This window comes from Paramormyrops kingsleyae, chromosome 8, assembly GCF_048594095.1.
Source record: "Paramormyrops kingsleyae isolate MSU_618 chromosome 8, PKINGS_0.4, whole genome shotgun sequence".
Lineage (NCBI taxonomy): Eukaryota > Metazoa > Chordata > Actinopteri > Osteoglossiformes > Mormyridae > Paramormyrops > Paramormyrops kingsleyae.
The window spans coordinates 549842-570705 of NC_132804.1; the positions used below are offsets into that span (position 1 = coordinate 549842).

General features: G+C 46.3%; 2 protein-coding genes across 2 annotated transcripts; both read right to left on the bottom strand.

Annotated features, from left to right (window-relative positions):
* Positions 1-4786: 4786 nt before the first annotated feature.
* Positions 4787-20364, bottom strand: bap1 (BRCA1 associated deubiquitinase 1). Its single transcript, XM_023791035.2, has 17 exons — positions 20178-20364; positions 19584-19613; positions 19446-19500; positions 19228-19360; positions 18196-18315; positions 17342-17403; positions 16778-16920; positions 16252-16330; positions 16000-16123; positions 14653-14797; positions 13262-13449; positions 12037-12170; positions 11365-11819; positions 9139-9308; positions 8809-8901; positions 8240-8312; positions 4787-5852 (listed from the first exon to the last, which is right to left on the bottom strand). Exons 1-17 carry the CDS (start codon positions 20212-20214, stop codon positions 5719-5721), a joined length of 2175 nt encoding a protein of 724 aa, XP_023646803.2. The 5' UTR covers positions 20215-20364; the 3' UTR covers positions 4787-5718.
* LOC140592170 (uncharacterized) lies at positions 6466-8224 on the bottom strand (the record flags this gene model as incomplete). Its single annotated transcript, XM_072714894.1, has 1 exon — positions 6466-8224. A coding segment is annotated over one exon (1116 nt), but the record flags the coding sequence as incomplete, so codon positions are not given.
* Positions 20365-20864: the final 500 nt, after the last annotated feature.

Sequence of the window (20864 nt, forward strand, 5' to 3'; positions counted from 1 at the left end):
GGGTGTCAGGTACACTTTAGGTAAACATTTAAGGTAAAGTTTTGAGAAAATAGGGCCTAGGTCGAAAAAGCTGGTGAAAAATAATAATTTTAGCTAAAGGATTATTAGGAACACCTGTTCAATTTCTCATTAATGCAATTATCTAATCAACCAATCACATGACAGTTGCTTCAATGCATTTAGGGGTGTGGTCCTGGTCAAGACAATCTCCTGAACTCCAAACTGAATGTCAGAATGGGAAAGAAAGGTGATTTAAGCAATTTTGAGCGTGGAATGGTTGTTGGTGCCAGACGGGCCGGTCTGAGTATTTCACAATCTGCTCAGTTACTGGGATTTTCACGCACAACCATTTCTAGGGTTTACAAAGAATGATGTGCAAAGGGAAAAACATCCAGTATGCGGCAGTCCTGTGGGCGAAAATGCCTTGTTGATGCTAGAGGTCAGAGGAGAATGGGCCGACTGATTCAAGCTGATAGAAGAGCAACTTTGACTGAAATAACCACTCGTTACAACCGAGGTATGCAGCAAAGCATTTGTGAAGCCACAACACGCACAACCTTGAGGCGGATGGGCTACAACAGCAGAAGACCCCACCGGGTACCACTCATCTCCACTACAAATAGGAAAAAGAGGCTACAATTTGCACAAGCTCACCAAAATTGGACAGTTGAAGACTGGAAAAATGTTGCCTGGCCTGATGAGTCTCAATTTCTCTTGAGACATTCAAATGGTAGAGTCAGAATTTGGCGTAAACAGAATGAGAACATGGATCCATCATGCCTTGTTACCACTGTGCAGGCTGGTGGTGGTGGTGTAATGGTATGGGGGATGTTTTCTTGGCACACTTTAGGCCCCTTAGTGCCAATTGGGCATCGTTTAAATGCCACGGCCTACCTGAGCATTGTTTCTGACCATGTCCATCCCTTTATGACCACCATGTACCCATCCTCTGATGGCTACTTCCAGCAGGATAATGCACCATGTCACAAAGCTCGAATCATTTCAAATTGGTTTCTTGAACATAACAATGAGTTCACTGTACTACAATGGCCCCAACAGTCACCAGATCTCAACCCAATAGAGCATCTTTGGGATGTGGTGGAACGGGAGCTTCGTGCCCTGGATGTACATCCCACAAATCTCCATCAACTGCAAGATGCTATCCTATCAATATGGGCCAACATTTCTAAAGAATGCTTTCAGCACCTTGTTGAATCAATGCCACGTAGAATTAAGGCAGTTCTGAAGGCGAAAGGGGGTCAAACACCGTATTAGTATGGTGTTCCTAATAATCCTTGAGGTGAGTGTATATACAAATCAGGTGAGAAATAAGGAGTTAAACAAGTACCAAAGCATCATGTATTATAAAGACAATTATAGGGTGATCCGGTTGCTGGAGGATCACCCTACTATGTGAGGGGTGGAATTTTTATAATTATAAAAAATGTATAATATTATATTAGATATCGTTTACAAAATTCCACTGATAGTCTGTGTATATATGCTGGTTTTCTTGCTATACATTTAATGAGGTCCTTAGAAAATTATAGGGTTGCCAACTCAAACACCTGGCGTGACACTTCCAGACTCACCCTCACGCAATAAATCTTAGTGCAAATGTATGTTATTACATTATAAACCTAAAATTAGCTACATCAAATCAGTGGGGTAGTTTGCAAACCCTACAGACTATTTGCTACAACTCTTACATACATGTAAATGTGCTTGCAGACAAATTGAAAATCTAACGGCAGTTGACCAAAGTTGTCATCCCTGAGATTACATTATTCTAGCATTTTATTAAAAGCTTGCACAGAATATGCTTTGTGGGAAAACTGATGTAAGAGATGAAGCTTAACATGAATGTGAAAAGTCATTTTTATGATCCCAGATTAGCCGATTCAACAAAGCACCAGTGCTGGGTTGGCCCCTTTCCACAGATGATACTCTGCCGTTATAGGGAAGCCCACAGCTGGGAGCATTTCAGAGATATCCAACAGCTACATGATAGCTGCACTTGTGGCAGTAGGGCATCGCTTTCAGTATTGAAAACTTGTTTGCACACAAATTCTACATGAAAGACTCCATCTTTCACATTCTCACTGTACCTGAATATGAAGATAAGCAGTATAGTTGTCATTTGATCCAGTATTTAACTACTTCCCACTAATACTATAAGGCTGATCCATCCAAACATCCATCTTCTAACAGCTTATCCTGGTCAGAATTGAGGGGCAGCAGAGGGCACAAGGTTTGGGTACCCCCTGGTCATGTGTGGCTTAATTCTTTCCCTGTTCCACCAAAAATCATTCAGCTCAAGAGCTGTGAGGTAATTAGCACAAGGAGTTGAATCTGTTGTGTTAAATGAAGGGAAACCCAAAAACATGCAGGGCTCCGGCCCCCCAGGACTGGAGTTTGAAACCCTGCTGTAAAAGGATCAGAATGATATAAGAAGGTGTGATGAGCCTAACCGGATGCTGCCCTACCTGTCGCGTGTATGGCTGAATGTGCACAAGGCAAGAAACTTTCTAATGGTGTATAATGTAATAAGCTGCAATATACTGTAATTTACACTCAAATTCTGTCAAGCCCCAGGTAAATTTCTTTGTTCCTGATGTTTTCGATAGCTAGAAACTGCCCTGGGTTTGTCTGCATTTTGCAATCTGGCAGTTCAGCCATTGATTATGTCAAATTACAGGAATTTCTGTAGATGGATGTGCAGTCGACCATTCTGCACCACAACTTTCTCCATTGTGGTTGGTATATTGTGTGGTTGGCATACAAAATTAAATGGGACTTTTGCAAAAACTGCAGATGACACATAAATATAAGTGCAGTGCTGGCTTGGAGGACGCCACGTGTGTTTAAGGCAGTCTTTCACGTGATATCTCGCATTTCTCATGTCTTTTCGCTCTGCTCGCCAAGGGGACCCAAAAAATATTTGTGTGGTTTTTCTAGATCGCAGCGGACTTACGTCCCTAACCTCCAGGATGTAGAAGGATCGACTGTATTTTTGCAGGACCAGAACTGAATGTGTGACAGGATTTGCCAAAGCGAAATATCAGGATATAAAAGTATTTCATGATAAAAAAAACAACCTTAACTTGGTGCTGTGACAGACAGAGAGAAGCCTTATTCATGAGCAGAGGTATATTGTTCAGGTCCACAAAGTAAAAACCCAGGCCATGATTTTATTTCACCCAATCAGCTGAGTACTCGGTGACTCTGACTCTTTATACTCAACTGATTGGTTGAAACAATAACTTGGATTTTTACTTTGGGGACCTGAACTATCCACCTCTGCTCATGAATCAGATCAGATGCTGACAGAAATCAGGGCCAGCTGTGGCCCAAGCAAAGGTAATAAAACCCTGTACTAGCAAAGCTTTGTACATTCCCAGAAAACAGTGAACAAGTCATCCTGAAAACATGACATGGCAGTATATTGAACTTCAAATCACTTGTCTCCCTCTAGTGGGAAAATCCAGCAAAATCAACTGGACCATAGCCACACCCAGCATAAATTCAGTTTGAAAAATTCAAGAACACTTCATTGCCAAATAAAAAATAGACTAATGATGAATTAAATAAAATATATTTGCCCTCAAAACTAGTTCTAGAGTCACTCAACTAAATATGAGATTACACTGCCTCAATCACTAGGTAAATTCTGAATTCTAACCTTTGTCTATTAACAGACTATAGAAATCAACATTCAGCTTGTTGAGATGCGTGTAAAATTCTCCAAAATGTACAATATCGTGGCTATAAAACAAATTTTTCTGATCTATAAAGACTTCACTTTAACAATTTAAGATGAGTAGAATCAGGAAAATGACTGGCTGAAAATCTTTTTGTACCAATTTATGAAACATGCTATAAATTGCAGGACAGTAAGGCCCTGACTGTTACATGTTAATAAGCAATGGTTTGCCACTGGACAGCCGCTAAATTATTTATATATAACATGAACTTTACCTGCAGTGGGACTATTGTATTACAACATGGATGCAGGCTAGCTGGACTAAAATGAATAGCATACACCTATAATAGTTGGTTGTAATTAAGGTTTCATCTAAGCAATATATTTAGAAACAATTTCTTGGTTAATGTTACAGGCCTTAGGTGACCGATGAAGTTTGGCCAGTTGAGATTAGGTACAAAGGTCTCAAGGGCAGTAGGGATAACTCGCTAAAACCCTCCCTAACCCCATAATGTCCAGGGCGTGAGAGTACGCACATATGCATTTGGTTTTAAAATCTGATCAGCTTCTTCTGTCCACTATACCCCTGATCTTCATTCAGAGAGCCATGTCTTCAATTAAGGTCATTTCAGGTAAGATTCTCATAATCATTGATTTTACCATCACAACGAGTTTTCTAGTCATCAATTAGAGAAACAGCTATACTGTTCTCTTATTAATGATGTTCAAGCGTCTTCCTTAAAAGTACAACAGCAAAGATTCTCCAATAGCGACAGTGACCAGTCTTCTAATTATGAACGTCTGTGAGCTTTGTGCTGGCTTTCAGATTGAGGAACACTGCTTATCATCTGTTATTTGCAAGGACCAAATCTCCAAGATAAGATTCCTTTAAAGACTTCAATTCTCTCAGATGGAGCATAAATATCTAAATCACAAAAAGAGGGAACTTGTCTCAACCATCTGAATGCAGTCTTTTCTACTACAAATACTTACTGAGTACACAGGCCAGAGGACAGGCCCAGGCAGAGCCTAGAGGGTGACACTACCTCAGACATACATAAAAGTCAATCTTTTCTGCTGCTGTTTGTTTGATTTCCATTTTTATTTTGACAAAAAAAACTCCTGCATTCCGCTACTGCATTAAATTACAGTGTCTTGTAAAAAAACTGAAATAACAGCTACAAGCTGGTACAGAAAAACAAACGTACAGAAAGAAATACAGCTCCATGCACACATCCCCGCCCCTTACAGACTGCAGCAAAAGAAAAGAGGCCACTTGCACACGGCCAAGGTGCAAGACACATCCCATAGGCCTTTAACCTCAACCTGGGTGATTTAATCTTTTATGCAATTTAAACTGCCCAGACTCCTAGTCTACACAATCACCTAGTAGACTGCGGTTATTTGTCTACCGGGAGCTTAACGGGAAGGCAGTCCTGAAGTGGCTGACAGGATCTACCCCATGACAAGGGCTAAGTCACCATTCGCCAGGCTCCGAACCCATTTAAAATCATACTGACCGTAAGATATTAAACAGTAATATTCAAAAATTGTAAAAGGTATTAAAAACACTTTCAGTCCAAACACAAATGAATAGTCTATCAGACTTTTTAATTACATTTGTTCACTAAATGTATCAGTGCATTGGCACCATTGGAAAGACATGATCATATCACATAAACCCACACAGACAAGAGGTCAAAATGAATCACCGAATACACTTATACATCTCAATGCATGATCCTTCTTGGTAACGTTTGGTTAGAAAAACAAAGGGAAAATTGAATTTCCTAGTTTCTCATGTTTGCGGCAGTGCTCACTTCCAGCTCATGTAATAAGGGGTGGGGGGGTTGGGGTCCATCCTGATTGGCTGGGCAAGGCGGGAAGAGGTGTGACGTAACTGCCAGTCAGTGCTGGGCGGTGGTGAGAAGAGCAGTGTCATGGCTGGATAGCCTTATGTGAGGCTGCCTAGCAGGCCCTGTGTGTATGTGTGTGTGTATGTGGGGGGGGGGGGGTCACTGGCGCTTGGCCTTGTATGGGCGTGAACGTTTCCGCCTATCCGGCTTCCTTTGTTTGTGCAGTCGTCCGATGCTCACGCCCTGGCGACGCCTCACTGAGATGTTCTGCTCCACCAGGCTGGCCAGCATGCCTGTCAGACAAAAGGCATGTCAAGGTGTGAGAGGCGGGCAGCTGGGACAGACGGCAGGAAAGCAGCATGGTGCTGGGACAGGCAGCGGGAGAGCGGGAGGGAACCGGGGGGCAACCAGGACAGGTGACAGGGGGCAGCCAGGGCAGGGAACGAGAGAGCGAGAGGATGCTGGGACAGGCGACAGGATGCGGAAGGGTGTTAAAGGGTAGCTGGGACAGGAAGTGGGAGAGCGAGAGGATGCTGGGACAGGGCGGCAGGAGAGCGGCAGGGCGCTGGGACAGGCAGCAGGAGAGCGGCAGGGCGCTGGGACAGGCGGCTAAGCGGGAGGACACCGGGACAGGTGGCGGGAGAGCAGGAGAACACTGGAACAGGCGGCGGGAGAGCGGCAGGGCCCTGGGACAGGCGGCAGGAGAGCGGCAGGGTGCAGGGACAGGAACCTAAGCGGGAAGACACCGGGACAGGCGGCGGGAGAGCGGCAGGGCGCTGGGACAGGCGGCAGGAGAGCGGCAGGGTGCAGGGACAGGAACCTAAGTGGGAAGACACCGGGACAGGCGGCGGGAGAGCAGGAGGACGCTGGAACAGGTGGCGGGAGAGCGGCAGGGTGCAGGGACAGGAACCTAAGTGGGAAGACACCGGGACAGACGGCGGGAGAGCAGGAGGACGCTGGAACAGGCGGCAGGAAAGTGGCAGGGTGCAGGGACAGGAACCTGAGCGGGAGGACACCGAGACAGGTGGCGGGAGAGCGGAAGGGTGTTGGGGGGTAGCCGGGAAAGGCAGCAGGAGAGCAGGAGGACGCCGGGACAGGCGGTGGGAGAGCAGGAGGACGCTGGGACAGGTGGCAGGAAAGTGGCAGGGTGCAGGGACAGGAACCTGAGCGGGAGGACACCGGGACAGGTGGCGGGAGAGCGGGAAGACGTAGGGGCAGGCGGCAGGAGAACTGGAGGGTGTTGGGGGGTAGCCGGGACAGGCAGCAGGAGAGCAGGAGGACGCCGGGACAGGCGGTGCGAGAGCGGCAGGATGCTGGGACAGGCGGCTGAGCGGAAGGACACCGGGACAGGTGGCAGGAGAGCGGAAGGGTGTTGGGGGGTAGCCCGGGAAAGGCAGCGGGAGAGCGGGAGGATGCTGGGACAGGCGTCGGGAGAGCGGTAGGGTGCTGGGACAGGTGACTAAGTGGGAGGACACCAGGACACGTGGAAGGAGAGCAGGAGGACGCTGGGACAGGTGGTGGGAGAGCGGCATGGTGCTGGGACAGGCAGCTAAGCAGGAGGACACCGGGATAGGTGGCGGGAGAGTGGGAAGATGCAGGGGCAGGTGGCAGGAGAGTGGGAGGGTGTTGGGGGGTACCCGGGAGAGGCAGCGGGAGAGCGGGAGGATGCTGTGACAGGCGGTGGGAGAGCAGGAGAACGCCAGGACAGGTGGTGGGAGAGCGGCAAGGTGCTGGGACAGGCGGCTGAGCGGGAGGATACCAGGACAGGTGGCGGGAGAGTGGGAAGACACAGGGGCAGGCGGCAGGAGAGCTGGAGGGTGTTGGGGGGTAGCTGGGACAGGCAGTGGGAGAGCGGGAGGATGCTGGGACAGGCAGCCAAGCAGGACGACACCGGAATAAGTGGCGGGAGAGTGGGAAGATGCAGGGGCAGGCAGCAGGAGAGTGGGAGGGTGTTGGGGTGTAGCTGGGACAGGCAGTGGGAGAGCGGGAGGATGCTGGGACAGGCAGCTAAGCAGGACGACACCGGGATAGGTGGCGGGAGAGTGGGAAGCCGCAGAGGCAGGCGGCAGGAGAGCTGGAGGATGTTGGGGGGTAGCCGGGACAGGCGGTGGGAGAGCAGGAGGATGCCGTGACAGGCAGTGGGAGAGCGGCAGGGTGCTGGGACAGGCGGCTGAGCGGGAGGACACCGTGACAGGCGGCGGGAGAGAGGGAAGACACAGGGGCAGGTGGCAGGAGAGCGGAAGGGTGTTGGGGGGTAGCCAGGACAGGCAGCGGGACAGCAGGAGGATGCTGGGACAGGCGCTGGGAGAGCGGCAGGGCGCTGGGACAGGCGGCTAAGCGGGAGGACACCGGGACAGGTGGCGGGAGAGCAAGAGACAGGCGGTGGGAGAGCAGGAGGATGACGGGACAGGCTGTGGGATAGCAGGAGGACGACGGGACAGGCCGTGGGAGAGCAGGAAGACAACGGGACAGGCGGTGGCAGAGCGGGAGGACGCAGGGATGGGCAGCAGGAGGATGCAGGGACAGGCGGCGGGAGAGCGGCAGAGCGCTGGGACAGGAGGCGGGAGATCGGGAACGCATGGCGGAGCAGCAGGGAGAGGTGGTGGGAGACCGTAAGGGCACTGGGGTGCAGCCAGGACAGGCAGGACAGGTAGTGGTAGGGTGAGGCGGGAGCTGTTACCTTCCTGAGCCAGCATGGAGATGAACGTGCAGATGAACTCGTCATAGTTATGGGTCCGCCTCTGGTCATCGATCTGGCGGGAAGGAGAAAGAGATCAATCAGAAAGGAGAAAAAGCAGAGGATGGAAAAATGAAATGGCAGCTACATTTAAAAATATATATATTTAAATACCAACAGAGGCCATTCATTTGAATAACAATTAAGGCGAGTGATGTTTCTTAAGCTTTTTAGAGTTTGGGCAGAACATCCAGGCAGGCACATTGTGAACTTCGCGTTAATCACTGATAATTATAATGAGAAATTAATTCTTCCCTATAATAAATAAAAGCCAGTTAATGATTTATTGAGGCTGGCAGCAGACCGACAGAAAGCCTGTTTTTTGTCAAGGACGTGCTACAGCAATCTGAACCAAAATACAAATGACAAGTGTAATATTCTTTTAACCAAATGCTTAATTTACCTTCATAGGTCACATTAGCACCCAGGTGCACTAATGTCAACCTACAAGGACTGGGAGCAAAGCACCTCTTAAGGTACTAAACGTGACCAATAAGGCTTAGAGAGCACACCTTGTACTTCTTCCGCTTCTCAACCTCCTCCTTGAGACACACTTCATAATTGGCAATGTCAGACTCCACGCATTTCAGCAGAGCCAGCAGCTCCTGGAAGACACGCAGCATTACATCCAATGGAAAAAAGCACCTCTACCCAGCTGATATTTCCAAATGCTACTGGGGGATGAGAGAGGTAGATGGACGATGGACACTGGGAACCTTGCGTGTCGGGTGTCTGATTACACTGGCCTTCACCCAGCACCATTTACTGACACGCAGTGAACATTAGTCTGGCCTGTGACAGCACACTGTAGGTAGCGGATGACAAGGCCAGACTCGCATTACCTTAGGGGAGTACTTCTCCCCAGCCGGCCTATAGGGGGTGCTGTTTTCAGGAGGCTCAATCCTTTCCTTATTGGGTTTCACTTCAGCACCGTCGTCTGTGTCTTCTGTCTTGATGCCCTCTACTGGTCTTGGAGCAGGGTTCTGCTTGATGCCGTCCACAGGAGTATCTCCTAAACAAAGGAGACGGACTTGACGTTTTGCAGTCCAATGGAGTCTATGGCTCAAGATTACATTTATGTGTATATGCCAAGACAGTAGGGGTGTAAATCATTTTCCCCAAGGTGATTCAATTAGATTACTTATTCAAACTTTTTTCACAGAAAAAAAAATCACAAATATGACCATTAATTAATTGTAACTACCATGTTGACCCGAATACAATGCGGGGATTTTTTCCCTCAAAATATGTCTGAAAAAGTGGTGTCATCTTATATTTGTGTTCTAGACAAAAAAGGGAATAGATAATGCCAAAAACGTTATTTTGTAATGAGTGTTTTAACTTACCGTAATACAGATTTGCCATAAAATTCCTTGCGTGAGTGAGAGAGTCTGTTGAGTATGAGGGTCACACCAAGATCTTTGAGAGTTGGCAACCCTGGTAATGCATGTGTTTAGGGTGTATCCCTGAGTGTTGTGTAAATTGCTGGCTTCCTTGGCTGTGTCGCTGATAGTATTAAACTGATAGTAGCTCTTAATAAATATAGTAACATTCATTTTAAAAGAGCTGTCATATCATTTATTAATATGGCTCAACCTTTCTCTGCAGTGCTTTTTTTTTGCCCCCTTCGTGTGGGTCTACTGCATTGAAAACATTCCGTGTCTTCAAGGGTTGTGGAGTTTGCAATATACATTATCTAACACCCCCCCAATAACACATTTCTTTTTTGTTTGTTGTCTAATACACTTATTGTACTGTGATTGTCTGTGGTTGCTTTATAAGCTGTGGTTGCTGGTTAACTTGTTATATGGTCTTGTCAAATAAAATAATTGTTCTATCTTTAGGTTTTGGTAATCCAAAAACTTTTTTGCTAACCAATATATCTTTGTCTGAGCTGCATTTGAAAATGAGAAGGTGGTGGTCCCCTAAGTGATGAATGAGCAGACTCAATCTCTCATCCTCCGCTACGGAAAACGGCTGATTGTCCAATGCCATCATCTCCATTATTTTAGTAGATGTGTCTTTAGCTCTGGCGCTGCTAACTTTGAATATTGATAAAGTTTAATATGTTTAATATTGGCCAGCAATATCGAACAAGATTCACGCATCGGACTGATGCACGTATCTTGATTTTTTATGAATATTGGCCAAAACCGATACGTTAACCAATATATTGTGCATCTCGAAGGCTAACATTACTTTTCACTTGGCTAGTTAGTTAGCTACCTCAGAGTATTGATTATAGGTACTGCAGCTAACAAAAAGAATGACTTTTTTGTGCTACAAAAAAGGAGCATTTCCCAAAAGCGTCGTAGTGCAAAGATCATGAGGTAGCAATTCCTTTATGAATATTGATGAGACTTTCCCTGCCATCGTACTCTTGGAAATTTGGGTGCTGGAGTTGCTACTTTGCAGCATGTGAGTGTGAGACCATGCAACCTAGAAGTAGGAGTATCTGTAAGTAGGATTTTGCCCCGAAAACTCACTTATAACTGACTGTGACATTGTTGATTTATGTAACTGAACCACCATCTTAATAATCGATTCATCATTATGCACTGATGCGTACAAGACAGCGATTCAAGCTCTAACACTCAGTGGAAAGTTTTTACACTTTACACGTGTTAGGTCTGTTACATGCAGTTTCAGAATGCAGACATACATCTATCATGTGGCAATACCTACTAAGAGCATCCAATGTGTAAGTCAGATCTAGTCAACAACAAAATCTTATCCTGCATTTCTAAACTTCATTCAAACCAACTGGCTGCTTAAGCGATGAAATCTGACCTGTAAGCCTCCCTTGGACACCTTACTGATAAGGTAGCCTGTTCAGCAGGATGTGAAACCATCATTCAAGGCACATCTGCCTAAGGCACAGCGGCTATAAATACGGGCTTTGGCATAGGAGAAGAAACAAACATTATAAACACAACTACTAGCAACTAACAGCAGGCGGCAGAACATCTGACAGTGAAACACTAAGGTCCAAAACAATGACAGGATCCCCATAAATAATACAGGGAGTAGCAGCTGGCTGGGTATCTGACTGAAAATGCCCATTTTACCTGTGGCGGCAAGGGTGCAGAGCACGCCGTCCTCCTGTAGGTGGAGTAGCGTCGAGCCGACAGCGCCCCCCAGCTCACGCACAGCACGGTTGTAGCGTAGGCAGTCAAGGCGGAGCAGACCGTCCTCCTCCCCAAATATCACCTTGGACAGGTGGGAAGTGACTGGGCTGGAGGGTCTGGTGGCAGCGGCAGAGCGCAGCGGTGAGCGGAGTGGCGAGTTGAAGGCACTGCCAATCTCCGACGCTGTGTCCGTGCTCTCGTTGCTGGGCGTGGGTGAGGGCTGCGAGGGCGCAGTGATGCAGATCCCCCCAGTGCGGCCCTCCGTCCGCACCGACAGTGGTGTTGACACGTCCTTCCTTTGGCATTCCTTCTTCAGCTTCTCTGCCAGCACGTTCAGAGCCAGCTGGCCCTCCAGGCCCCGGCCTCCTGGTCTCAGGCCCGTCTTCCTCCTGAACCTGTAGGGGGTGCCCAATAGCCACCGCTCACAACCGCTTACACCCAGCAGATCAGCCATCAGTTAGCCTCATTATTCATCATGATGATGTGTGAATGGGAAAGCAAGCAGGAAATTGGACATCTCATATATGTAACAAGCAAACTGAGAACTGGAAAGATGAGCTATCTAGGAAATATTGCTAGATAATAATAAGGTCACTGCTGCCCCTGCCTGACCTGCTGTGTGCATCGGTGTTGCTACAGTCTTCGTCTTCTTCATCCTCATAGTCATCTTCATCATCAGAGTAGGAGGGATTCGGCGGGCCAGGAGGCCGGGAGCGACTCACTCCTGCGGCCATGTCTTCCTCCTCCTGACAGTCACAGTCGAAAAACCAATCAGCGCCAATTTCTTTAAATTTACTGTGCATATAAGGTAAATTATGTATGTATATGTACAGTCTATTGTGTGTACCCAGCCGTGAATGTTTTTTTCCATCCAATTGTTTTTTTATTCCTTTGTAACGTAAATGGTTTCCACCGTCATCAGTCCCGGAAGATAGTGGGTGTGTCCGAAATCGCGCACTTGCGTCAGTGCACTGAGATGTAGTGCGTAGTGCACACTGCGCATTTCCTTCTGTAGTGCACACTACCATGGGTAAGTGCTGTCCTAAATGGAACACTAACGTTTTGCACTTACCGGAAGTGACGGACTAGCATTTGATCGCGATTCTCCAGCACGGCAAAATATCTGCCGTGTTTTGTTTACAATGAATTTCCTTGTGGTTTTATTTGCATGTATATAACCTATCTTTACCCCTTTTAGTTACAATTAAACAATTATTGGAGAACATGATGAACTCCACCCACTACCCTTAAGCCCACCCACTCCCTAGAACACCACCTGCTCCCCAGAACTCCACCCACTACCCTTAAGCCCACCCACTCCCTAGAACACCACCTGCTCCCCAGAACTCCACCCACTACCCTTAAGCCCACCCACTCCCTAGAACACCACCTGCTCCCCAGAACTCCACCCACTACCCTTAAGCCCACCCACTCCCTAGAACACCACCTGCTCCCCAGAACTCCACCCACTACCCTTAAGCCCACCTACTCCCTAGAACACCATCCACTCCCCTTAGGCTCGCCCACTCCCCAGGACCAAACCTACACCCCAGAATACCACCTACTCCCCAGAACCAAACCAACTCCCCAGAACATTACCCACTCCCCTTAAGCCCACCCACTTCCCAGAACCCCACCAAATGCCCAGAACCCCACTCAATCCATTTAAGCCCATCCAATCAACTTCAGCCCACCCAATCCACTTCAGCCCATCCACTCACCAGAACACCACCCATTCCCCTTAAGCCTCCCCAACCCCCAATACCCATAACCCCACACTGTGAAGCGCTGCATGACTGCCGTTTCTCAGCACAGATAACACTCAGCCCCCACTGGCCTGCATGGGAGACTTGGCGTAGTTATGGTTGTCCAGGAAAGCAGGCAGGCGCTGAACAATGGGATTGGGACTGTTGACGGGTGGCGCATTTCCAGTGGGCCCTGGCTGCTTGAGAGGGGCTTTGCCCCGACTCAGCGAGGCGTGGGCAGTCTGGGGCTGGCCACGGAGGCTCTGCTGATCTGCAGGATCTGAAAGTGGATATTAAATATGCAGTGCAAGGCAGGTTAGCACAGTATTGGAATACAATCAGCCACTGTCTAGCTGTTAGAAACACAGGTACAATAGGAACTCTAAAAATAAGAACTAGGGCAGATACATGTTTTAACGATGCTTCATATGGGAGTTCAGCCTCTGCTTTTGTGGGAGGGACCTGCTCTGTACTGAATAACTAGCAATTGTAGGAGGGGCCTGTTCTGTTCGGTATAACTAGCCATTGTGGGAGGAGCCTGCTCTGTACTGTATAGCCAGCCTTTGTGGGAGGGGCCTGCTCTGTACTGTATAACCAGCCATTGTGGGAGGGGCCGACCCTGTACTGTATAACCAGCCATATTCGGAGTAGCCTGACCTGTATTGTATAACCAGCCATTGTGGGAGGAGCCTGCTCTGTACTGTATAACCAGCCTTTGTCCGAGGAGCCTGCTCTGTACTGTATAACCAGCCATTGTGGGAGGAGCCTGCTCTGTACTGTATAACCAGCCATTGTGGGAGGGGCCTGCTCTGTACTGTATAACCAGCCATTGTGGCAGGGACCTGCTCTGTGCTATACACACTGCTTTATGGGGAAGGGGCCAGCTCAGTACTGGAGAAGTCTTATGTACAACAGACTGTGTCTTTGTGGGAGAGGCCTGTTATGTATTACAGACTGTGTCTTTGTGGGAGGGGCCTGTTATGTATTACAGACTGTGTCTTTGTGGGAGAGGCCTGTTATGTATTACAGACTGTGTCTTTGTGGGAGGGGCCTGTTATGTATTACAGACTGTGTCTTTGTGGGAGGGGCCTGTTATGTATTACAGACGGTGTCTTTGTGGGAGAGGCCTGTTATGTATTACAGACTGTGTCTTTGTGGGAGGGGCCTGTTATGTATTACAGACTGGGTCTTTGTAGGAGGGGCCTGTTATGTATTACAGACTGTCTTTGTGGGAGGGGCCTGTTATGTATTACAGACTGTTTCTTTGTGGGAGGGGCCTGTTATGTATTACAGACTGTTTCTTTGTGGGAGGGGCCTGTTATGTATTACAGACTGTCTTTGTGGGAGGGGCCTGTTATGTATTACAGACTGTGTCTTTGTGGGAGGGGCCTGCTGTATACCACCACACTGCTATAGCACAGAAAGCTGTTTTCATTTCATGCTGCTCCATTGGAGAAGCCTTGTCCAACATGCAGAGGCTAACCTGTGGGAGCAGCCATCTCAGCCGTGGCTGTGCTCTCAGTGTTGGCATCCAGCTCATGCTTCATAGCAGGGGGTGTGTCCTCAGGAAATGAAGCTTCCTGCTGCTTACGGTCCTGGACCAACTCAGGCTGAGTCATTCGGATGAGCTGCAAACACCAGAAAAATGTATAACTCCCCTGGAATCTGTGCCAGTGCCTGGAGCAACATGGGTCTGAATCCCATGCCCGGTGGGACACGGGTCCGAATCCCGTGCCCGGTGGGATGCGGGTCCGAATCCTGTACCTGGTGGGACGCGGGTCTGAATCCCGTACCCGGCAGGGTAATAACTGCATTGATGAGCCCTTCAGCAGGACCCTTCACCCCACTGCTCTAGCCAGATACTAGCTGATTCTGTCCTCTGACCACAAAACTGCTGCCACCTGTACATGTACATTGTATGTCTTTCATGGAGAGCAAAATTGTATATGTGAAAACAACTCAATTTCCCCAAGGGTACGAATAGAATGTCACTACTCTAATCAGCTTTTCTCTCTCAATGTTTAACTTAAACTTGATTTACAGAATAGAAAACAGCTAACCTTTGAGAAAAAAAGGCATGTTGATGTATTTTAAAAGCAGTAAAAGGCTAGACACTGAGAAAAGGTCAAAAAAAGGCACTGATGTAGGAGTGCATGTAGCAGGACAGCAGAGCACTTCATTTACTTATAGCACAGCACAAATTAATGTTGGGAGGGGAGTAGGTACAGTAAAGAGAGGGAACAGAGAGCACTGCTCTCATTCATACGAGTGTGTGTGTGGAATCTTTCTCTGATCCTTGTCTTTAGCATGTGTGTTAAGGTGGTCAGGTGCCTGAGCTACCTGCTATAGGCCCACAACAAGGTCAGAGCCATGGCGACCCCCGACCCATGAGTGCACGCTTTAGCATGTGTGTTAAGGCTGTCAGGTGCCTGAGCTACCTGCTATAGGCCCACAACAAGGTCAGAGCCATGGTGACCCCCGACCCATGAGTGCACGCTTTAGCATGTGTGTTAAGGCGGTCAGATGCCTGAGCTACCTGCTATAGGCCCACAACAAGGTCAGAGCCATGGTGACCCCCGACCCATGAGTGCACGCTTTAGCATGTGTGTTAAGGCTGTCAGGTGCCTGAGCTACCTGCTATAGGCCCACAACAAGGTCAGAGCCATGGTGACCCCCGACCCATGAGTGCACGCTTTAGCATGTGTGTTAATTCGGCCGGAAGCACGAGCTACCTGCTGTAGGCCCACAACAAGGTCAGAGCCATGGTGACCCCTGACCCATGAGTGCACGCTTTAGCATGTGTGTTAATTCGGCCGGAAGCACGAGCTACCTGCTGTAGGCCCTCCAGCACCGTCTGCCTGTTCTTCTTCAGGATCTCCAGTCTGGACTCATATTTCATCCTCCGGTCAGGAACCACAGCCATCAGGTTGAAGCGGATATCATGGTATGGCTCACTAAGATTGCAATGACAACAGAACAGTTTTATCATGGATGTTTCTATTACAAAGCACCAAAAGCTAAGTGCACATTATTCTGCGATGAATATCAGCCAGCAGGGGGCAGTGAAAGCAGCAGGGCTCACCCAGCTGTAGCCAGTCCTATCCGCTCCATGATGACACGGCGGGCTTTGTCTGTCCACTCCTCGTCTTCTGCCCACGGACCTAGAAAAGGGGAGGAGACCAAAACCAGATGGAACACAGTAAAACACAGCAATGCTGGCAAATGATGTGTTTAGCATCCATGAGAGAGGGAACCAGACAAAGCAAACAAGCAGCCTGGCAATCAGTCTACAACCAGCACGGACAGACCAGTAAGTTCAAAGCAATAATAATTTACAACTTAATAAATACAATTTCAGTGACATAAAACAAATACGAGCTCAAATCTGAATAACACCAATGCTGTATATGACATGGGCATATAGAATCACACAACATTAACAGCTCCAGAATTGTTATGAATATCTATAAACATTAAGCCTGTTTAAATTATAGGGTGGTGTTCAGTATAAACAGGTTATTCACTAAATAAATATGATATTAAAACAACTACAACAAGTAACCCAATAAATGAGCAGACAGCTTCAGTGAAGGAAGCGGGCACCGTACCGTGGTCAATGGGGTAGGCCTTGAGGCCGTCTAATTCAAACAGACGGTCCTTGACGGGAACGTAGCTGACGAAGTGGAAGGCCTCCATGGTCCGGACCGCGCTGATGCCATTCTGCTTCTCTGGCAGGTGCCTGGGCTCGGGCCTGCAACGCACACGTACATGACTGAGCCCAGGGTCTGGGAGGCAGCAAGCAGACGAGATGAAAAGCTGTGATCGTTAATTACGATAATAAATTATCCCACTTGGGAAGAGAAGACAAATGCTTATTTCTGGTATACAAGCCTGTTTCCTTCAGCATAAAATAAGCATACAGAGGATTGCTGTTTTCACAGTTGTAAATGGTCACCATATAAAAATCAGTTAGCGGAACTAATTATCAGTCCAGGGAAGACAAAGCCCCGAGGGGCACAAAGCAGAAGGTACAGCTTCCATGTAACGACACAGTCCAGAATTTAACTGCAAAAGGTCCTGCTCAGAATTTTGCATATAAAACAAAGAGGAAGCAATGAAGCCAAATGGCCTTCAGCTACACAATGAGCGTCGACAGAGGCGAAAGTGCTCACCTGGCATGACTGTTGTGTGCTTTGGCAAGTTCAGGAGCATTTCCGATTGCATATCCTTTACTCTTAAAGGAGCAGAACAGCAACAGCACAATATGATGACTTTATCATATCAGAAAACCTATGCTTTGCAGTGACTAGACACCAGTGAAAGTTAGCTTTGCATCCCAGACATTATAACGACTGTCCAGGGTCCACTCCCAATTACCTTTCCTAAGATCTTAAATTTAAATATTGTAAAATTTCTACCTTACGAGAGAAAATTCTAATCACAGAATCTCACAGTATGGCAGTTTTGTAATTCTTCTGTCGAGAAAGTGTTAAATAATAATAGGACTACTAGGACCAGCACAGACGCCTGTTAAGAGACCATACAGCATACTGAACATTCAGGCCCAAAATACCAGCCGAATGAACTGCTTTTGTTCATATGAGCAGGTGTTTTTCAACACTTATTTCTCATTTGGGCCTACCTCCATGCCATCCAGGAAATTACAACTAAGCAAAAACTGTTATACAAAGCACTAGACTTTCATTGGCAGCCTCTGAAGCTGTTTTTCTTCACCAAACTAGGTTTTCCCTGTTTTGCTCTCAGAGCTCATTTCGGAAAGGGCCCACTGAAATTTCACAACGAATAAATTATTTTGCCTTTAAACCCTTGAAAGGCGTAAATATATGTTTACAGCTAGGAAATGGTTGGTCCCTTGGTAAGAAGCTAAGAAATGCCACGGTCAACTTCTAAGAATTGATATGTAAAATAACAAAGACACATTAATCTCATTAAGAAGCAATGTGGGCTTCTTTCAATGCATCAGTGGAATACTCCTGCTGTAGACCCATCCCAGGCTGGGGTTTACCTCTGGACTGAAGCCTTTGGTGAATGCCTTCATCCGGCTGAGGGTGGGTCCCAGCTCCACGCCATTGCAGTTGAGGAGCACACTGAGCAGGGCGTGGGTGGCGCAGGAGTTGGGGATGAGCTGAACATGGCAGAGATAGAGCTCAGCACAGCCCCCTGAATGTCAGAACACTTCAGAAACTGGTCTGGAAATCATGAACTGCTTAGCTCAGTAATACATTTCATAGACTTGGATTTTCTGCTGCACATGAGAAGTACACTTGTAGTAGTTAGTCTTCAAATTTAACACTTGCTTACAATGAAAATATTTTGAATTATTTATTTATTTATTTTTATTTAGTGATCACTGGTCATTGTTGACACACCACAGCACACAGTGCACAAAAACGAAATGTGTCCTCTGCATTTAACCCATATGTGGCATCATGCCATAGCAGGGGGCAGCTAATTAAGCGCCCAGAAAGCAGTGCTTGGGGGCGCTACCCTGCTCAGGGTACCTCAGTGGTGCCTTGCTGGTCGGGGATTCGAACCTGCAATCTTTCAATTACAAGTGCGCTTCCCTAACCATTAAGCCAACACTGCCCAGTTTTAAACAAAAAAACAAACAAGAAAACAAAATATATGCAACATTCTTCAATGCTTTCTAACCACTCACAGCCAGATCAAGTTCACCAAGAGACAAACATGAACACAGGCAGGTCCCAGGTTACAAACAAAATCTGTTCCCTCAGTCTGTCTTTAAGTCGAATTTGTAGGTAAATCCAAAAAGAATGAATCAGCACATAACAATAATAATAACAATAATAATAATATACAAATGGTACTGAACTTCGGCTGTACACAACAAACTTCTGAAGCCACACCTTTTCAAGAGCATGTGCATTCATCATCAAAAACCATTGTATTTAACCAAAATTTTGAATATAGTAATATGTATGGCAGTCTGTTTATAAGTCAGAAGTTCTTAACCCAGGGTCTGGCTGTACCAGAATCATGGAGGATGATATTATGTACCATGTACTGAAACACATACCTGGTGAGCAAAGAACATGTCATTGACAATTTCTTCATCAATAACTGAGGTCTCATCTACCAGTGTGGACACCTTCCTTCTGGATCGGCGTTCCTCTATCCATTTGAAGAGGAAGATGAAGCCATACACCGGGCTGAAGAAAGTCAGAAGTCAGCATATAGCGTTTGCTGGCAAAACCATCTAACTGCATACAATAAGAAAACAAGTGATGCAAATACCTTTGGCATTTGCTCTGCAAATCATATATCTCCTCAACCTGAACACCTTTCACACCTAAAGAGACAATTTAGTTTTAATATTGCTGAACACGAGACAACGGCCACACATTATTTATAGGAACATGTGGGTTAACTCACCAAAATCCTCCACCAGGAGCGTGAAGAGTCCTGAGTCAAGACAAATAAATAATAATAATAATAATAATAATAACACATTACACATAATTGTCACATAAGTGACAGAGGGAATTACTCAAATACATTAACAACAATCGATTTAATGCAACAACCTGGTAGCCTGTTTATCCTAATAACTGCAGCGATACAAAATAATACATAATACATAATAATACATAAGCAATGTCTCCGGAAGAATACACAATAACACTACAATTAGCTCCTGGTAAATTCCTGATACGTAACGTAACGAATACACGCTCAGATGTTACAGAATCAAGCATTTACCCAAAAATGTAAAATGTTCAATTTATTAAGCGTCCTTACAACTCACTGTAAAGATTAGCTTGCAGTCTCGCTAGCCTGTGATTTCAATTGGAGCTAAGGTAATGACCCAACACTTTAAATGCTAAACTAGTTCCCTATATGACATTATTAAATCTCTCTGTAGTTGGACATTATTTAACGATTACAGTCTAGAATGTTCCATAACATTTTGAATATAGTCTATGTATGATTATTGAATATTAGCCAGCTAGCTAACTGACTACCCACCTGGGTCACTTTCGAGTTCCAGCCACCCTTTATTCATTTTTATGTATGCGGAGTCACGGGACCCCTAATTACCACGCCAGTCCACATGAACAAACAAACAAACAACAAATTATGTTAAATATATGGTACAAAAACAAAAGAACGACACCGCAGTAAACTTGTCGCTGTGTAATAAAACTGCGACAAAGAATACCACGTTGTCGAGGGAAATCTGCGTCACGATTTTTCGACGCAGTTGGCAGACATATTTGTACGGTCAAAGTAAAAAAGCCTTGTAGATATGTAAGAACCTCATAGTCAGTTTGAGTCAAGGGAATTCTTAACTAATGTTCGATCATTTCAAATATTTATAAATAATATTATAAATATTTATTTATTAATTATAAATAGCCATTCTAGTTCCGGTATTTGAAGGAATATTTATTTTCCCAACAGCAGTATAATATTTATGCAAGCGTGCAATCTGGAGCAATGTAAATCGTCGAAATGTAATGACGCCAATTACATTAATGTGAAATGAATTTATTATTGTGATGTAGACCTGCTGTAAATCAATAATATTTAAAATACGTTAAGAATTGACTAAAATAAGATCCAACCATAAACTCTCGGTGGCTGTAATTTAAGCGAACTGTCGAGCCTCTAAATAAAAGTGGTGGCGAAGGGAATTGCAAGAAAATAATTTTA